At 38.6% G+C, this 17090-nt stretch overlaps 1 protein-coding gene across 2 annotated transcripts in view; it reads right to left on the bottom strand.

Moving 5' to 3' along the window:
* Nucleotides 1-1924: 1924 nt before the first annotated feature.
* LOC149157952 (mitochondrial carrier protein MTM1-like) overlaps nt 1925-17090 on the bottom strand; it is a 64502-nt gene continuing 49336 nt past the window's right edge. Inside the window, exons 8-11 of one of the 2 annotated variants that reach the window (XR_016261651.1) lie at nt 2826-2975; nt 2612-2670; nt 2211-2505; nt 1925-2023 (exon numbers count right to left, since the gene is read on the bottom strand). Coding sequence is in view for 1 of the 2 variants with exons in the window: in XM_089436057.1 (XP_089292183.1) it covers nt 2373-2505; nt 2612-2670; nt 2826-2975 (342 nt within the window). In the remaining variant the exon portion in view is untranslated. Of the gene's footprint in view, nt 2506-2611; nt 2671-2825; nt 2976-17090 lie in introns of both variants that reach the window. The other variant, XM_089436057.1, reaches the window with a different exon arrangement.

The following is a 17090-nucleotide window of genomic DNA, read 5'->3' as shown; positions in this document are numbered from 1 at the left end:
TCAGTGCAATCCCTTAATGCATTGTCTCAATGCATTCTATTCCGTTTGGAATTCTCATTGCCGGGCTTTTATGTGGCGCTCTGGCTATCATTATGTATTTCTTTCCCTTTTTTGTGGTGCTCTGCCTATGATTATTTATTTCTTTCCCGTCGACTGTATTCCACCTTTCAGCCTTCATCTCCCTGCTGTGTTGCTTTCTCTAGTCCTCTGGTGTCACTTCCTATTTCATTTTTTGCAGATATGGTGCAACAAAAAGCTCAGTGCAAAAGAAGGGGCGACAGTATCGGCTCGCTAGGGGCTCTCGAGCTTGGCAACAGGCTGAGTCTTCAGCTTGCATATACAAAGAACAAATCCAATAGAACATCAGATATCAAATGAGTGAGTAGACTTCGATTTGGTAGGGAGCATAATTGTTTGTTTGATTCTAAAGCCCTGGAGGTAGTAGAGGGTTGGATGCTCCTGGGTGCTCCTGTGTTGCGTCCTGCTTGACAAGGATTGGCATGGTGTTAAAGATGGAGATGAACAGATTAATGTGCATAGGGGAGAGCGTGGCTCAGGCTTTGGATCGAGCAACCACAACCCTGTGGACCTTGTGTCAATAGAAGCCGAGTCTCCAATTTTTCTTATAGTTTGATTGACGCTTTGCTATTCTCTGTGAATTTTGCTACTAGAATTTTGTTTAGTAGCAGGCTTGTTAAGGCTATGATACATTATCTAAATGGTTCATTTGTAACCCTTCAGAAGAAACAAAGAACCCATCAGCAAAAACAATTTACTTTGGCAGCCACAGTTACTTTTTTTATTAGCTTACTTTTAGTTAGTTTCTTGTTTTGTCAGTAATCTAATTTTCCATACCTATTGTTACTAGTTGAAACATTTCGCTAAGAATCATGAACGTAAATGGGAACCCAAGTATCATGAAATTAATTCCATAAAGTAAGCCATGGTTTCCTATTATGTTAATACATAACCATGTGTTAATGTGTAAAATGTGTAACCATTATCAATGCTGGCAGTTGAAATGTTCATAACTTAGCAACGTGTGACCAAGATAACATTAAATGATTAAGATAAAGTTGCGTGATAGAACAACCCTAACGTCTTAAAATATTATAAATATGTGATCAAAATGATGTGCGTAGAGTGTGGTAGGTCGACTATTATGTGGCCAAGCTATCTCAAGATAAGGCCTATTGAGTTATTGTTGCAACATTAATATGATACAATATTTAAGATTCTCCATTTTCATGTTGAACGTGTATGTACAGTAACTCTTTCGTCCAAGCTCATCATCTTAAAATAAAATAAATCCTCTTGGCCAACCAAATTATGTCTAATCAACCTCGTTTAGATCATCAATCCTGTTTGTTGTGAATTGCAGTGCACATAAACTGTTTTCGGAAATGATTCAATTATGCTCATATCCAAAGGCACTACAGATTTGGAGTCTAGACCAACAATCTGATGGCATTTTTTTAGAGTCCAAAAATACGACTAACAAAATCTCTTTACTATTCTATTTCCTTATTTTTTTTCTTTTCCACCTAAGCTGGGTAGCTCCAGCCTCAATGTTGGATGGAAAACCAATATGTCGACCTCTGGAATGCTGTCACTGGACTCCCCATGAGACAGTCTTTATCCCCACAGGTGGCTCCCACCCTCAACCCCTCTCACGAGATTTGAACCACCGACTTGATAGAGCCTATACCGCCCCACTATACTAATATTTACATATATTTATTTAACACCATGCACGAATTACAACAAAATACTATCACCAAAATTAAAATTGAAATAAATTTATCAAAAAAATATATAAAAAGTTTTCAAAATTAAGTGACATAATAAACTGTGTTATTTTTCAATTTCCTCAAGACTGGAAAATATAACCATTGGCAAAGAAATCAGTTAAAAGAACTGCACAAAATGGGAAGACTATCACTGTATTTCATTGCTCGTGAAATAACTACAAAGGAGAGCTCCTCCCTTCCCTTCCCAAGAAGGCAAAGCCACTTAAATTAGCCTGCACAATGTAGGAAGGAAGCAACCTATGATGAGCAAAAGGGAATTACGTATTTCATCAACCTCAACTGTTAATAGCACAACTATGTGACTTTTAATTTGCAGAAAAAATTCCCGAGCTCTGTCAAAACAGTAAAACTGGTATTCGACTGGAGACGTTTCTATACAAATAGAAAGATCGAAATAACCTGTTAAACTTTGTGTCAACAAGAATCCCCCCATTAGCCTGATCTGGAATGACGCATTCGCTAATCTTGAGATGAGACTTGTCAGCTTTGCCAGCATAGCATCATAAACCATCTCAATTCAAAATATCCACAGCTCTATGAATGTATTTGTTGATTTGATGATCATGAAGCCACCTGTCTTTGGTGTACCAAGTGCTTTACAACTTCGTAAAATGAAACAACAATACCAACAGAGGGTCCTGCACGCCCCACACGTGGCCCTACACCCATAAATAGCCCTCGTACTCCACCATCCCTGGAAAATAGTGGTTTTTCAGGATGGCTGAAAAGGGCCGTATAGCCACGTTGCATGCATCTTATACATGAAGCAAGCAAGAACCATGAAAGGAGAAAACACTTACCTCCAAACCTTCATCAAAGTTTCCATTGTACTGGTTTTCATTGCTTTCATCGGATCTTTCTGAAAATCAAAGAATTGCCAGCAGATTAATTTCAACAACAGAAGATTATCAGACTAATTTCAATAAAGAGCATACACAAATATCTGCATAAGTATCGAGAAATTTGATGTAAATTAAGCTCACTACGTTAAAATAACACAAATTCAAACACCACCTCTATCTGTCTCCGTGTTTTTGCAACATCCAAAGGACAGGTGGCAGCAGCTGCAATACTCCCAGCTATAAAACCGGCTGAAAAGTTGGCTCCTAGAATGCTCGCTCCATTAGCTTCATCCCCAACAAGTGTAAGTAAGTGCCGTCTAACCTGTAAACATAACATACCCATTACTTGTCTAGCACATATATTAACTTGCAACCGTATCATAATCTAGCTTATATAGTTGAAGTAGAATATGACATGAAGGTCTATCAAGTCATAATTGTCTTAATATTACCAAGCTGGAATCAGGATGAAGGCATCTTCAAGCCAATGTTTAGGGCAGGTTATGGGCATTATGTATTTGTACTGGTGCCATTCGGGTAACAAATGCACCAGCCATTGATTGGGTGTACTGTTAAGTGGGTAGTCCCAACTGCTGAACCACAAAAATAAAATGCACCAGCCATGTTTAAGTGACCGATGGGCAGCGTGTTTAGTAAATATGTCGGCAGATATGTACTAGTGATCTTGGAAGATGTTCTGATTGAAGCCATTATGGGATGTCCTACTCTGAAGAATGCAGACGATGTAAGATCATTCTTATCAGGTACTATAAGAGATCCACTGAAAAAATATCCAGGATTGTGTATCCTATCATGTAACTGTAAAAGAATGGTAAGAAAATCGAGTGGACACCAAAATGTGAGAAAAGCTCAGAGATTTTGTGAAGCTTCTTACTAGCTCACTAGTGTTCATGATGGCAGATCTGAACATAGATCTTGCCATGTACACAAATGCACATAAAGCTAAGTTGCACTGAAACGGATACGGGAACGGATATGATACGAGGTTTGAAATGGAGATAAGATATGGCAAGAAACGGCATATATATATATATGTCAAAATAAAAATTTCATATTACCATTCATCTTTTAGAATCTAAATTCTATATCTAAAAACACATAATCATCATCATCAATTCAGCATAAGCATTGTCTCCATCATTGGTGATTATTATAACATTCAACAGATCACCAAGTTTCTGTTTCCAATTTCAATCATCAACATCATCACCAAAATTAATAATGCTAAATGCACACTACATATACATATATATATGACAAAACAAAAATTTCATATTACCATTCATATTTTAGAATCTAGATTCTATATCTAAAAATAGATATATCACCATCATGACTTCAACATAACAAATCATCATCATCAATTCAGCATATACATTGTCCTCATCATTAGTGGTTATTATAACATTCAACATATCATCAAGTTTCTGTTTCCAATTTCCATCATCAACATCATCACCAAAATTAATAATGCTAAACGCACACTACATAGTACAAATTACAAAATGAACTATTTCCAACAAATTCCTTTTCCATTGTGATAGCACCAACAGCATCCCTAACTGTTCTAGAAAAAAGAGAATCTTGAAGTTGTTAAAATGTTTCACCAGTTTTTTTATGTACATTAGGCATATGTTTGGGCCCTTCCAGGACCGCTTCTGGAGATCATTCCAAGTAAAAATTTTGTTAGACAGTATTAGACATAGGAACGCCCTTGTTTTGAGTGGTGCTTTTAATTTCCATACATCATTCCACCACCATTTATCCTCCTCTTCTGGAGCTGGTCCAAAAAATCCATTGAGTTACCCAAATTTGCGGTATAGAATCAATTGCAGCAGGCATTTGTAGTGCCGTCCTTGGGCAGGAATTTGTTTAATTCTTGGATGCTTAATCTTCCTAGACCGAAGCCACCTTTCTCAGGAAGACTGGAGTAATTGTTTAGGATATTTGGGTAATTTTGCTTTGAGAGTTTGTGCATTGTATTAAGTAATTGCAAACTGTCTATCATCAGCTTGAAGATTATGAACCTTCAAGGTTTATAAACTAACCACGTGTGTTATAGTTTCAGACACCTGTATAGTATATACACAAACAAATCTTTATTTGGAATGATGGACTTCAATTTGTGCTGGAATGGAATTATCTCTTCTTTCTGTCAATCCTGTATGAAAGTGTGTATTAAAACTTTTGCCCAGCTGCAAGTTGACTCTTGGATTTTGCACAAATTCCCATAACTGATGATAAATGGGACCAATACCATGACCTCAGAGAGCAATGAAAAGCATGTACCATAATTCAGTTTACAGCAACATAGATCCATCTTAACCCCGAATCTATTATGCACCATGGGGTATCAAACCGCATGAGATGCCAGTCTCAATGTTTTCACATCCACTTGATGTGGTTGATTAATATTTATGTTAGCTACTTTTTATCTTATTACTATTAGCATTACATGGTGCAGGCACACACACACAAATGGTTGATCGATATCCCCTGCCAAATGCACCTCTCGGTAAAAGAATGCAGTTCTAAATTTTCAATTCTACTATAAATGCATTTCTATAGCGTTATCATTTTATAACTAGAAAATATGTTTGCATAGATTTAAATTTCCAGAAATAGAGGTTGCGTTTCCAATTTACTGTAAAAAAATTCCCAACTTAGGCTTAGTTAACATTACTGTGGATTAGACTAAATTCAGTTACCAGCAAATCCATGAATTCCGGTGTTTGCATTACAGACTCTTAAGCAATTACATCTACATTTAAGGCAAGGCTTTTTAGCGTGGATCCGTTTCCGGAACTCTGGATATGGAGTCTGGACCACAATTTTCTCGGATCTGTATCTGGATTTCAGGAAACGGATCAAAACCTTTTAAAATGCCAGAAACGTTTCAAAAATCGGATCCAGCGTTTTCAGAAAAACCGAAACGGATTGGAAACGTTTCAGTGCCATTTCGTACCTGTTTTCATTTCAGAAACACTGAATAGCATTTCTGGCAGTTGGGAGGGGTGTTTCCAGTAACTTAGACATAAAGAGGGTATTAGGGGAATCCTTACCAAGGAATGGCATGTGCTTTGCTATTGAGTAAACTTGAGTAGCACGAAATGAACTATCCAAACTCGATATATAACTTGTGTTGTTACATGCACTAATAATGCAGAACATTACCTCATTGGTATATTTGTTTGCCCAACCACACCTGTATGCAAGAAAGCACATCAAAGGGAAAAAGAATAGTTGCAGATGCACTTAACAGAAAAAATGCTTCTACTTACCATCGGTGTATCTGAGACTAATATAAAGAAGAGAGTGTTTGAAGCTTTTGGAGAAGGTGAGTATTACTTTAGCTTTCAAGTGAAGAAGGAATTGCAAAAAGGAACAGATAAAGCACATCAAAAGTATCAAGAACTTCAGCTTGTTAAAAAAGAACTAATCAACAGGTAGCTAATATTTTGACCAAGCTCTTGGCAAAAGATAAGTTAGGGTTTCGGGGGCAAACTTGGACTGGTGCTGTAATGTCCTCCACGAAATGAGGACAAATGGACTTAGTAGCCTATTCGTCCCCGTAGGCTATAGTCCCTGTTGACACCTAATCATTGGAATTGGGTGAATATATGTAAATAGTGTAAATAGTAAATAAGGAGAATAGGAATATGAAGAGACACCGGGAGGTGAAACCCAAGAGTCTCTCCCTCCATGTATATATCCATGAGCAATCTTAATGCAAAGACACAATTCACATTGTGGAGTTACCTCCTCCTAGCCTGACATGGTATCAGAGCCAGCTCCATTTTTAGCATTCCTACCCTTGTAACTCCCTTCTGCCATTTCTGCAGTCTTCCCCCTTTCTGCAGTCTGCCATAACGCCTCTCACCTGCATATTTATTCCAGTCGGCCTGCACCGGTCTCACATGTGTTTGGGCCATTGTCATACCACCATTGGTATCCTATACTCTGCTGCAAACGTTGTATGCTCCGCTCTAATCGCTCCAGTCCACAGTCTTGCGTTCGGCTCCTCACACCCCTCCCCACTGCGCAGCCACTCCTCCATACAGGTTACACAGTGCTGCGTTGTTTGGTTTTATTATATTACGCTCCCACATACCATAACTTCGAATGTTGCCTGCCCACTGTGGTATACCCATCACCAGTCTCACTGCATACCACTTTGACCCCCCTCCCAACGCTGCACCATACCTCACACCGCTCCCAACCCGACTGTGCTCCCACAGCACCCTCGACACCCTTCCTTTATTCTCTCTCCCTCTGCTATATTCTGCATTGAAACACTGGTTGAAATCAAGCTGTGTTGATTGTGCGCCCATCATGCATTTGGAGAAGCGCTCACTGTGATATTGAATGGTGGTATGTGCCGCTGTGCTTTGAACAATTTCCGTGCAGAGCGTGATTCCATTTTGCTGTGTGATTTTCCATGCTGCCGTAATTTAAAGAAAAATACAGTGTTGATTGTTTGGTGAGCACATGTATTTGAATGGTGCGCTCCCTGGTTAAAAAGGCCAGGGCACATTCGCTTGAAATTTTTTATGCCCATATTACATGGAGTCATATTACATAGAGTGGTATAATGTGCAATTAAAAAAAATGGCGTAATTCATAAGTGATGTAATGATAAGTGTGTTGGTTTTTAAGGTTGTGGTATATAATGAACATGGGGTGTAATGGTTTTTAAAAAAGGAAAGGACGTGGCATATTATGTAATGCAATGACACATAAATAATGGCATTCCTTTTTGTAATGACCATGTATTATGTGGTATCAAATTAAATATCCAAAGATATATGTTGAGGGTATATTTAAGAGCTTACATCTTTAATTAATGAAGACATAGCCGGTCAGTTTTATTACAAATATATCAAGTTTTTTATTGCAGCTATTGAAATTATTTTGAGGGCAGATTAGATTATATGATGCATTCACTCATCTCCATAGTGGGAGTAGTTCTCACTGGCAAAGAGAACTATCCTGAGTGGTCAAGGAAGATAAAACACACTCTCATTTTCAATGAGTTGTGGAAAGGATTTTGTGTAGGAGAAGGAGATAATGAACCTGCAAATCCCACCTCAGATAAGGAGATCGCCATTTGGGAAAACAAGAACAACAAGGCCTATGCCTTGATTGCAGCATCTATAAATGAAGAGGTGAGTCGCCATATTTCACCATTTTCAAATGCTTTTGAAGCCTTACAGAAGTTGAAGGAACTCTATGACTCACACTCTGAACTTGAAGTTGTCCAATTGATGATTAAATTGTTCAGTCTTGAATTGAAAAATGATGATCCTCTTGCTTTAGCATCAAAAGTAAGATCTATTATGCATGATATCAAGATTCAAAAGAATCAAAACCATTGGTGTTCAAATAGACATTCTTCTTATAGCTTATGTCAAGGCACTAAATCCCACCTATTAAATTATCTCAAGTCGTTGCAAGCAAGGGGAAACCTCAAGGAAATTACCTTTGACTCCCCTGAGAAAAAGTTTGCAGAGAGAGAAGGCTTTTGGGAAGAAGACAGCTCCTCAATCTTCTGAAGAAGTTGTGTCTTGCACATAGAGAGAAGAATCATGCTCGAGATTCTTCTAGAGGAAGAGGTGGTCGAAGAGGAGGATGAAGAAGAAATTTTAGAGGCGAGGGGGGCAGACATTTCCAAGGAGAAAATTCAAAAGTATGATCTTCATTGCATATGTTGCAATAGAGATGGACATGATGCATCGACATGTAAATTGCCTTGGGACAGAATTGAGCAGGAAAAAAATGAAGCCAAAGGTAAAACCCATGACAAAGAGAAAGGTAAAGCACATGAATCTGCTCACTATGTTGTGGCATATTGTAATATTGGAGTAATTGAAGACTTGTTTAATGCTTCACTTGCTTCTTGGAAAAATGATTGGTTGCTTGATTCAGGGGCAACTTGCCACATGATTTTTAGAAGAGATTTTTTTGAAGAATTTACTGATAATGTTGATGGAGCAGTATGCTTTGCAGACAAATCAAAACTCAAGTTGTTTTATATCTCCCAGAGCTGAGGAGAAACTTGTTGTCATTGGTCCACATCCGCCAGCAAGAACACTCCATTCATATGTTTGATGGCAAGGTTGAGGTTAGAAAAGCATCAGATCACTCACTTGTCATGACGGGGATAGAAGAAGAAAGACTTCTAAAGCTGCAAGGTACCTCTACTCGTGCACAAAACTTCTCATACAGTTCTCATTATGATGAAGGTACATTTCCATCAAGTCTTTTATGGCATGCTAGATTTGGACACTTGAATTATGACAGCCTTTGTATGTTGAAGAAAAATGGTGTTACTGGTTTGCCTACAATTCCTAAGAAACTTAAGCAATGCGATGCTTGTATTCTAGGAAAGCATAGCAATCAATCTTTTCATGATTCACATTCCAAAGCACATAGAAAACTTGAACTCATTCATTCAGACTTATGTGGCCCAATGCCTGTTCCTTCTGCAAATAGAAATAAATATATGATGACATTTATTGATGACTACACCAGAATGTGTTGGGTTTATTTATTGAAGAACAAATCTGATGCTTTTCAAACATTCAAGAACTTTCATGCATGGATTGAAAATGATGCACAATCTCATATTGGCTCTATTCGTACTGATAATGGAAAAGAATACACTTCAAATGAATTTGAAAATTATCTTCACCAGCATGGGATCAAACATCAAACAACTGTGCCTTATAATCCCCAACAAAACGGAGTCGCTGAAAGAATGAACAGGACAATCGCAAATATGGTACATTCCATGATGTTTTTCAAGAATGTAAAATTGATTTTTTGGGTTGATGCAGTTCTCTGTGTTGTGTATGTAAAAAATAGATTTCCATCTGATGCTATTAGAAACAAGACTCCTTATGAAATGTGGTATGGCCACATTCCTTCAGTAAAGCATCTCAGGATCTCTGGTTCCACCTGTTATGCCTTGATACCAAAGGAACAAAGAAACAAACTTGGTGCAAGGAGTCGTAAGTGTATCTTCTTGGAGTATTCAAATACCTCCAAAGCATACCGTCTCTATGATGAAGTTAATAAGAAGTTTGTTGTATCTAGAGATGTAATCTTTCCTGAATCTTCCAAAGCTGACAATGTTGTTGAGTGGCAGCTTGATCGCTTTGATAGATTCAGACATGCAAAATAGTTTCAAGAATTTGATAATCAGATTCCACATCTTGAAGGGGGGATTCCTATACTGGATCAATCTATAGAATCTTTTTCTGAAGCACTCTCTCTCCCACATGAAGCTCCAGCCACTGATGATACTTTCAGTGATGTGATTGACAAAATTGGGAAACTAAATCTTGACTCAACCCCAACCCCATCAACTGAGCAGCTTGGGCCATCACAGAAAGGTCCTCCAAAATGGCTGACAAAGACACTTGAAAGTGTTCATCCTGATGAGGTTGGAAAGACAGGAACACGAAGTACAACAGGGCAAAATGGAGGTGATGTAGATAATTCAGATTCACCTGTTGATATGGATGTTTCTTATGATTGTGAACCGAATTTGTCTACAGATTTTGAACCAACTTCCTTCAAAGAAGTCGCTTCTCATGATGAATGGAAAGAAGTGATGCAGAAGGAAAATGATTCCTTGATAAAGAATGGCCTTGGAAGCTGGTTGATCCTCCATTGAGAACCAAACCAATTGGCTGCAAGTGGGTCTACAAGAACAAGTATAAAGTTAATGGCTCACTTGACAAGCACAAAGCCAAGCTTGTAAAAAAGGGTTTTGCACAAAAAGAAGGGGTCGATTATGAGGAGACTTTTGCCCCCACAGCAAAATGGGCTACCATCTGGACACTCTTTGCCTTGGCAGCTCAAAACGGTTGGAAAGTCCATCAAATGGATGTAAAAACTGCTTTCTTGAATGGAGATCTGAAAGAGAATGTTTTTATGTCCCAACCAGAAGGATTTGTTGTGAAGGACCAAGAACACAAGGTATGCAAGCTTGTGAAATCCTTGTATGGCCTCAAGCAAGCACCGCGAGCCTGGTATGAAAAGTTAACTGAGCATCTTCTAAAACTCAACTTCAAACATTATGATCTTGATGATGCAACTTTGTTTGTCAAAAAAGTTGTATATCTTGTAGTGTATGTAGATGATCTTTTAATGACAGTGAACAATGAGAGCCACATTGCATCCATAAAGAAGGAATTGAGTAAAGGTTTTGAAATGAATGACTTGGGCTATGTTCACTACTATCTTGGTATTGAAGTAACTCAACATCCGAAGTTTATATTCCTCTCTCAGAAGAAGTACATTAGAGATCTGTTGAACAGGTTTGGCATGGCTGAGTGCAATTCTTTGACTACTCCAATGGAACGGAACTTGAAGCTCACATCCACTGAAGGAAAATAATTTGAGGATGCAACAAAGTATAGACAACTTGTAGGAAATCTCAACCACCAAACTACTACCAGACCGGACATTTCATTTGTTGTTGGAATCCTCTCTAGGTTTATGCAAAAGCCTTGTGAGGGACATTGGTCTGCTGCAAAAAGAGTTCTAAAGTACTTGAAGGGAACTCAAGACTTTGGATTCAAGTATACACAGGTGGGCGACTTCAGCTTGATTGGATACTTTGATTCAGACTTCGATGGAGACAAAGAAACTGGGGTATCTACTTCAGGTTATGCTATGAGACTTGGATTAGAAGCTGTCTCCTGGAGATCACGCAAACAATCAGTTCCAGCAGAATCCACAATAGAGGCAGAATATGTGGCAACAGCTGAAGCAACAAAGGAAATTGTGTGGCTCAAGAAAATTCTGGAAGATTTGTAGGTGAAACAAATGCATTCAACTCCACTCATGATTGACAACACTTTTTGCAATAAAGTTGGCCAAGAACCCAAAGTCCCATGATCGAACGAAGCACATCAATACAAAATACCATTTGAATCGACATCATGTTGAGGCCAAGATAATCCATCTATGCCATTGTTCCACAAATGAGCAAATTGTAGACATCTTCACCAAAGCGCTTGGAAGAAAAGTTCGAAATAATCAGAATGATGCTTGGACTCACCAACATCCCTTCAGATTAAGCGGGGGAATGTTGACACCTAATCATTGGGATTGGGTGAATATATGTAAATAGTGTAAATAGTAAATAATGAGAAGAAGAATATGAAGAGACACTGGGAGGTGAAGCCCAAGAGTCTCTCCCTCCATGTATATATCCATGAGAAATCTTAATGCAAAAACACAATTCGCATTATGGAGTTACCTCCTAGCCTAACAGTCCCTTATTAAAGGGGACAAGAACCCAAAATACCCATTGTTGGGCAAGTTTTAGGTCAGTTGGACTTTTGAGTAAGATACACTCAACCAATTAAGAAGATGAAGCCCCTCAAGGAAGTCTATCAATAAAAGAGGATTGAATTCATGAGGATCATCAAGTGTGGATCATTGCATTCTGTTTTGAGCTTAGATCTGAGGGTTTAAGAACCCCTTTCTCCCTGTCAATTTCGGTGGTGAAAGATCCTACCCTAGTTGACACCATTCTATCTTTTCTACTCTTTGTTTTGGCATAAGGATATTATCTGGAGGCAGCAAGTCACTTGTTGAAATTGATCTTTGTTTGGGCACAGGAATACCCTTTGGAAGACAATGAAATCTTTGTTTATTGATTCGACCAAGGAATATTCTTTGGAAGAACAGCGAACTCTATTATTCTTGATTTGGACCAATCCCTGCATCCAAGAGGCCAGACATCAAGGAATTTTGATTGATTCTTACATTGTTTGGCCATTGTTCAACGAAGGAAAAAATTGAAGTAATCGAGCCCCTTAACTACTAATGCAGAGTCGAACCCTAGTTCCGAAGCCAAGATTGATCTGATTTCTGGAGAAAAATCATGATTCGACTTCTAACCTGAAGCAAGTGGAAAACATTGGGCTCAATTCGAAACCCACGGTTTGAAGTCTGGAATTCATGCAGCAAAAACTTAGGTTGGTGAGCGCTCTAAACACTGCCTGTGCAAGGCACTAGATGTTGACAAATGAAGCAGTCAGACAGTTGACTCAGGATTGGAGTATTTTGCTAAGGTATCCTACAACATTAGGTGTTGTGGCTCACCCATAACAGTGATGCGCAGTTCATTTCATTTTCGTCACAAATTGAACATACTGGGATAGTTAGAATCGAGCCATCTGACCAAATAGTGAACTCGTAGGTTATTATTCCAGACATAAATGAATCGTGTTATTAATCATTGCTTAAGTTTGGGACTTATAGTGTTCTAGGTGTAGCGACAGTTAAAATTAATTAAGGTCATATTTTGTATTGATCTGTGGGGCGAACACCTTTATGAATGATAGTCAAAGTGGGACTAGATTACGTGAACAACGAAATATGGGTCGTATATTTACTAATGGAATATTGAATGACCATTCTTGTATCTTGTAATTCGTTGCATTATTGAAAGTGCAAGAATGTTTTATTAAAGAATGTTTTTGGTGCGAAATTAGATAATAATAAAAAATATTTGAATAAAAGAGAATTTTATTGAACCCTAGCTACCGAAGGGAAAAATCTAGGGCAAAAATTACCCCATTCCATTATAGTCGTATCAGAAAGCGTAGCATCCTGCAAGTTGTGAGTACATGAGTTTTGTATGCTTCCTGCAGCTAAAAAGGAATAACCATCGTTCCACCATGGGAGACAAAACAGGTCAGGGAGAACATGACACTGGTATTCTACTTCAAGAATTGATACAAGGACAACAGCAGATGCATCAACAATCGCATCATCAAAGGCAATAAATGATTCAAGGGCAGCAGCAACAAATCACAATGTTGATGGCTCACCTCACAAGATAGTAAAGTGTCGCTGCCACCAATAGAACTACCATGGAGGGAAGTGGAAACCATAATCCTGGTCTACCCAACAACCAAGCAAACAACAAAAAGAGTAGTCGGCCACTTCTACCACAATTCACAGATAATCATGTGCCAACAACCTAAGAAGCAATTGAGCCAAATCAACTCCTTAACAATTATGTTCAGGATTATGCAAAATTGGAAGAAAATACTCAAGCAGTTATAAACGAGTATAACAACTTCAGATACAAGAATAGACCCCGGGGGCAACTTAACAGAGAATTAACTTGCAAGGTGAGTAAACTTCCTTTACCCTCATTTGATGTCAAAAATGGGTATCCCATTCCCAGGATCGATGAATTGTTGGATGAACTCCACGGGGCATTGTACTTTTTGAAGATCAATGAATTGTTGGATGAACTCCATGGGGCAGTGTGCGTTTTGAAGATCGATTTACAATTTGGATGTCATCAAATACAAGTCCAAGAGGAAGATGTGTGAAAAACATCGTCCAGATGTCACTACAGATACTTTGAAATTTTGGTCATGTTGTTTGGTCTAACCAATGCCCCCACCACTTTCCAATCATGCATGAACAATATATTCAACAAGCAACTAAGGAAGTTTTTGTTGGTATTCTTTGACGATCTTCTCATCTACACAAGACATGGGATATCACTTGGGGCATTTGGATCAAATCTTGAGCATCATGCAGGAACAATCCCTTTATGCCAAGGCATCAAAGTGTGAGTTCGGATTGACAGAAATCCTTTATTTGGGACATATGATTAGCGCAAAGGGGGTACAAGTCCATCAAGAGAAGATCCAGGCAATAGTGGATTGGCCTACACCCAAAACCCTAACCAAATTATGAGGGTTCCTCAGGATATGCAGCTATTACCAATGTTTCATTAAAGGGTTCTCCCAGTTTAGTGCACCTCTGACAAACTTAACCAAAAAAGGAGCATTCAAGTGGACAGGGAAATCTAATAAGGCGTTCAACAAGCTCAAAGAAATAATGAGCTCATGTCTAGTACTGGCTCTTCCTGACTTTGGTCAACCATTCATATTGGAATGTGATGCGTCAGGAGAAGGAATAGGGGTTGTCCTTATGCAAAAGGGCCATCACACAGTGTTGTTAAAATCGCGATAAAATCGCGATTTTATCGGAAAATCGCGATTTTTTCCTCTGCCCGATCAAATCGCGATTTTTATACCAAAAAATCGCGGACTTTTTTTTATAGCGATTTTTTCGGAAAAAATCGCGATTTTTATAGAAAAAATCGCAGAGGCACGGGGCAGCGGGCTTTTAATAGGCGAAAATCGATTTTTTTTATGTCATTTTGTTGTTTGCGCGCGGAGGAGGAGGAGAAGAGGTGAGGGAGAGAAGCTGGAGGAAATCAATAGGATTAGACTTTCATTTTATTGTATATGACATTATGACATAATGAGATACATTATCATATTTTTTGTTGATATTTTGAGGCTGAGTTGGGACTCAGGACTTACTATTCAGGACATGATTCAATGTTATGTGTGATTTTAGCGCTAGAAATGATATTAAACATCTTATATATTAGTTTTTTTATCATATTTATGTGTCAATGTATTTATTTTATGTTGTAGATGGTTTAGATATTAAAAAAATTGAAAAAAAATGAAAAAAAATGAATATTTTTGTGCCAAACGCTTTTTTCCCGCTTTTTTCCGCTTTTTTTCCGCTTTTAACGATTTTTTCTGCTTTTTTCCCGGCGCCGATTAAATCCCGATCGCGCTTTGTGCAACATTGCCATCACATCGCATTTGAAAGCCGAAAACTAGAAGATTCAAAAAGACTCTACTCCATATATGACAAGAAGATGCTAGTTATCATGCATGCATTAGCGAAATTTAGACAGTATCTAGTGGGCAATAGGTTCTTAGTCAGAACATACCACAACAATCTACACCATTTCTTCAGTCAAAGGGACCTAAACGAACAGCAACGGAAATGGGTAAGCAAAATCCAAGCTTACAACTTTGACATTGAATACGTGAAAGGAAAGAAGAATGTTGTGGCCAATGCACTCTTCAAGAAACCAGTTGTATGTGCTCCCATGGAAACTGCAGAAGATTGGAAGGCACACCTCTCAACAGAATATGCCAAGAACCGGTTTGTTGGCGCCCTAATCAATAAAATCATCCAAGATGACAAGTACAAAATAATTGATGAAGTCATTTATTATAAAGATAGGATATATCTGGTTCTTGAATCTACACTCAAGGAAAAAATCTTGAAGGTTACACATGATATTCCTTCAACTGGGCATCAAGGATTCTTCAAGACATATTGCCAGATTCGAGAACGGTTCTTGTGGAAAAGACTCGAGGATGATGTGATGAAACATGTTAGGGAAAGTATAACATGTCAACAAAATAAGGTTGACCATACACGTCTTGCAAGACTCCTCCAACCGCTACCAATTCCACAACAGAAATGGGAAAGCATCTCGATGGACTTCAACCCAAGATTACCCAAAGCCCAAGGCAAGGACTGCATATATGTAGTGGTAGATAGGTTGACTAAATTCGCACACTTCTTTGCCATCTCAGCTGATTACTCGACCAAACAAGTGGAAGAATTGTTCTTCAAAGAGATCTTTGAGCTACATGGACTACCAAAGAACATAGTCAGCGATCGCAATAGTAGAATTATGGGCTCATTTTGGTAGGAGCTTTTCAGGTTAGTGGGAATCGAATTAACCCCTAGCACTAGTTATCACCCTCAAACCAACGGTCAGACAGAGACTGTGAATAAGTGGATTGAAGGGTATCTGCACAACAATGTGACAAATCAGCAAAAGGCATGGATTAAGTGGTTGTACCTTGCAAAACATTGTTACAACACCACCTACCACTTATCCATTGGGATGACATCCTCCAAAGCTCTATATGGATATGATGCACCATCCTTCATCGAGTTTTTGGTGACAGCAAGGCACCCCTTGCCAAAGACTGGATACAGGCAAGTCAGGACATTCTCAGGGTACTCAAGGAAAATATACAGGTTGCTCAAAATTGACAGAAATTGTACACAGACCAACATCGAACAGAATGCAATTTCGAGGTAGGAGATCTCATTTTCTTGCGATTGCAACCCTACAAACAATCCACATTCAAAAAGAGTGGCGTAGAAAAAACCGAAGCCAATGATTTATGGGACCTACAAAGTTCTGCGTAGGGTTGGCGAAGTGGCATATGAATTGGATTTATCTAGTGACAGCAAAACCCACAATGTATTCCATGTATCATGCCTCAAGAAGGTTGTGGGTCAACAAGTCAACACCTTCATCGAGTTTCCACTCTTAGTTGAAGAGGGACAGCTGGAATTGATTCCAAAGACGATCACGGCAGTGCGAGAAAAGAAGTTAAGAGGAAGAGTAATTTTGGAATACCTCATCATATGGAAGAATTTAGCGGAGGAGGATGCAACGTGGGAAGGAGAACAAATTTTGTAGCACCCGAATTTGCAATTGCTTTAGGGCAAGCAAATTTTGGGCATGGGGGACTAG

Source organism: Pinus tabuliformis, chromosome 5_2 (genome assembly GCF_031772625.1).
Source record: "Pinus tabuliformis cultivar Carrire ecotype Pingquan chromosome 5_2, CPIR1, whole genome shotgun sequence".
Classification (NCBI taxonomy): Eukaryota; Viridiplantae; Streptophyta; class Pinopsida; order Pinales; family Pinaceae; genus Pinus; species Pinus tabuliformis.
Note: the sequence above shows the minus strand (reverse complement) of the source record. Positions and strands in the feature narration are given on the sequence as shown.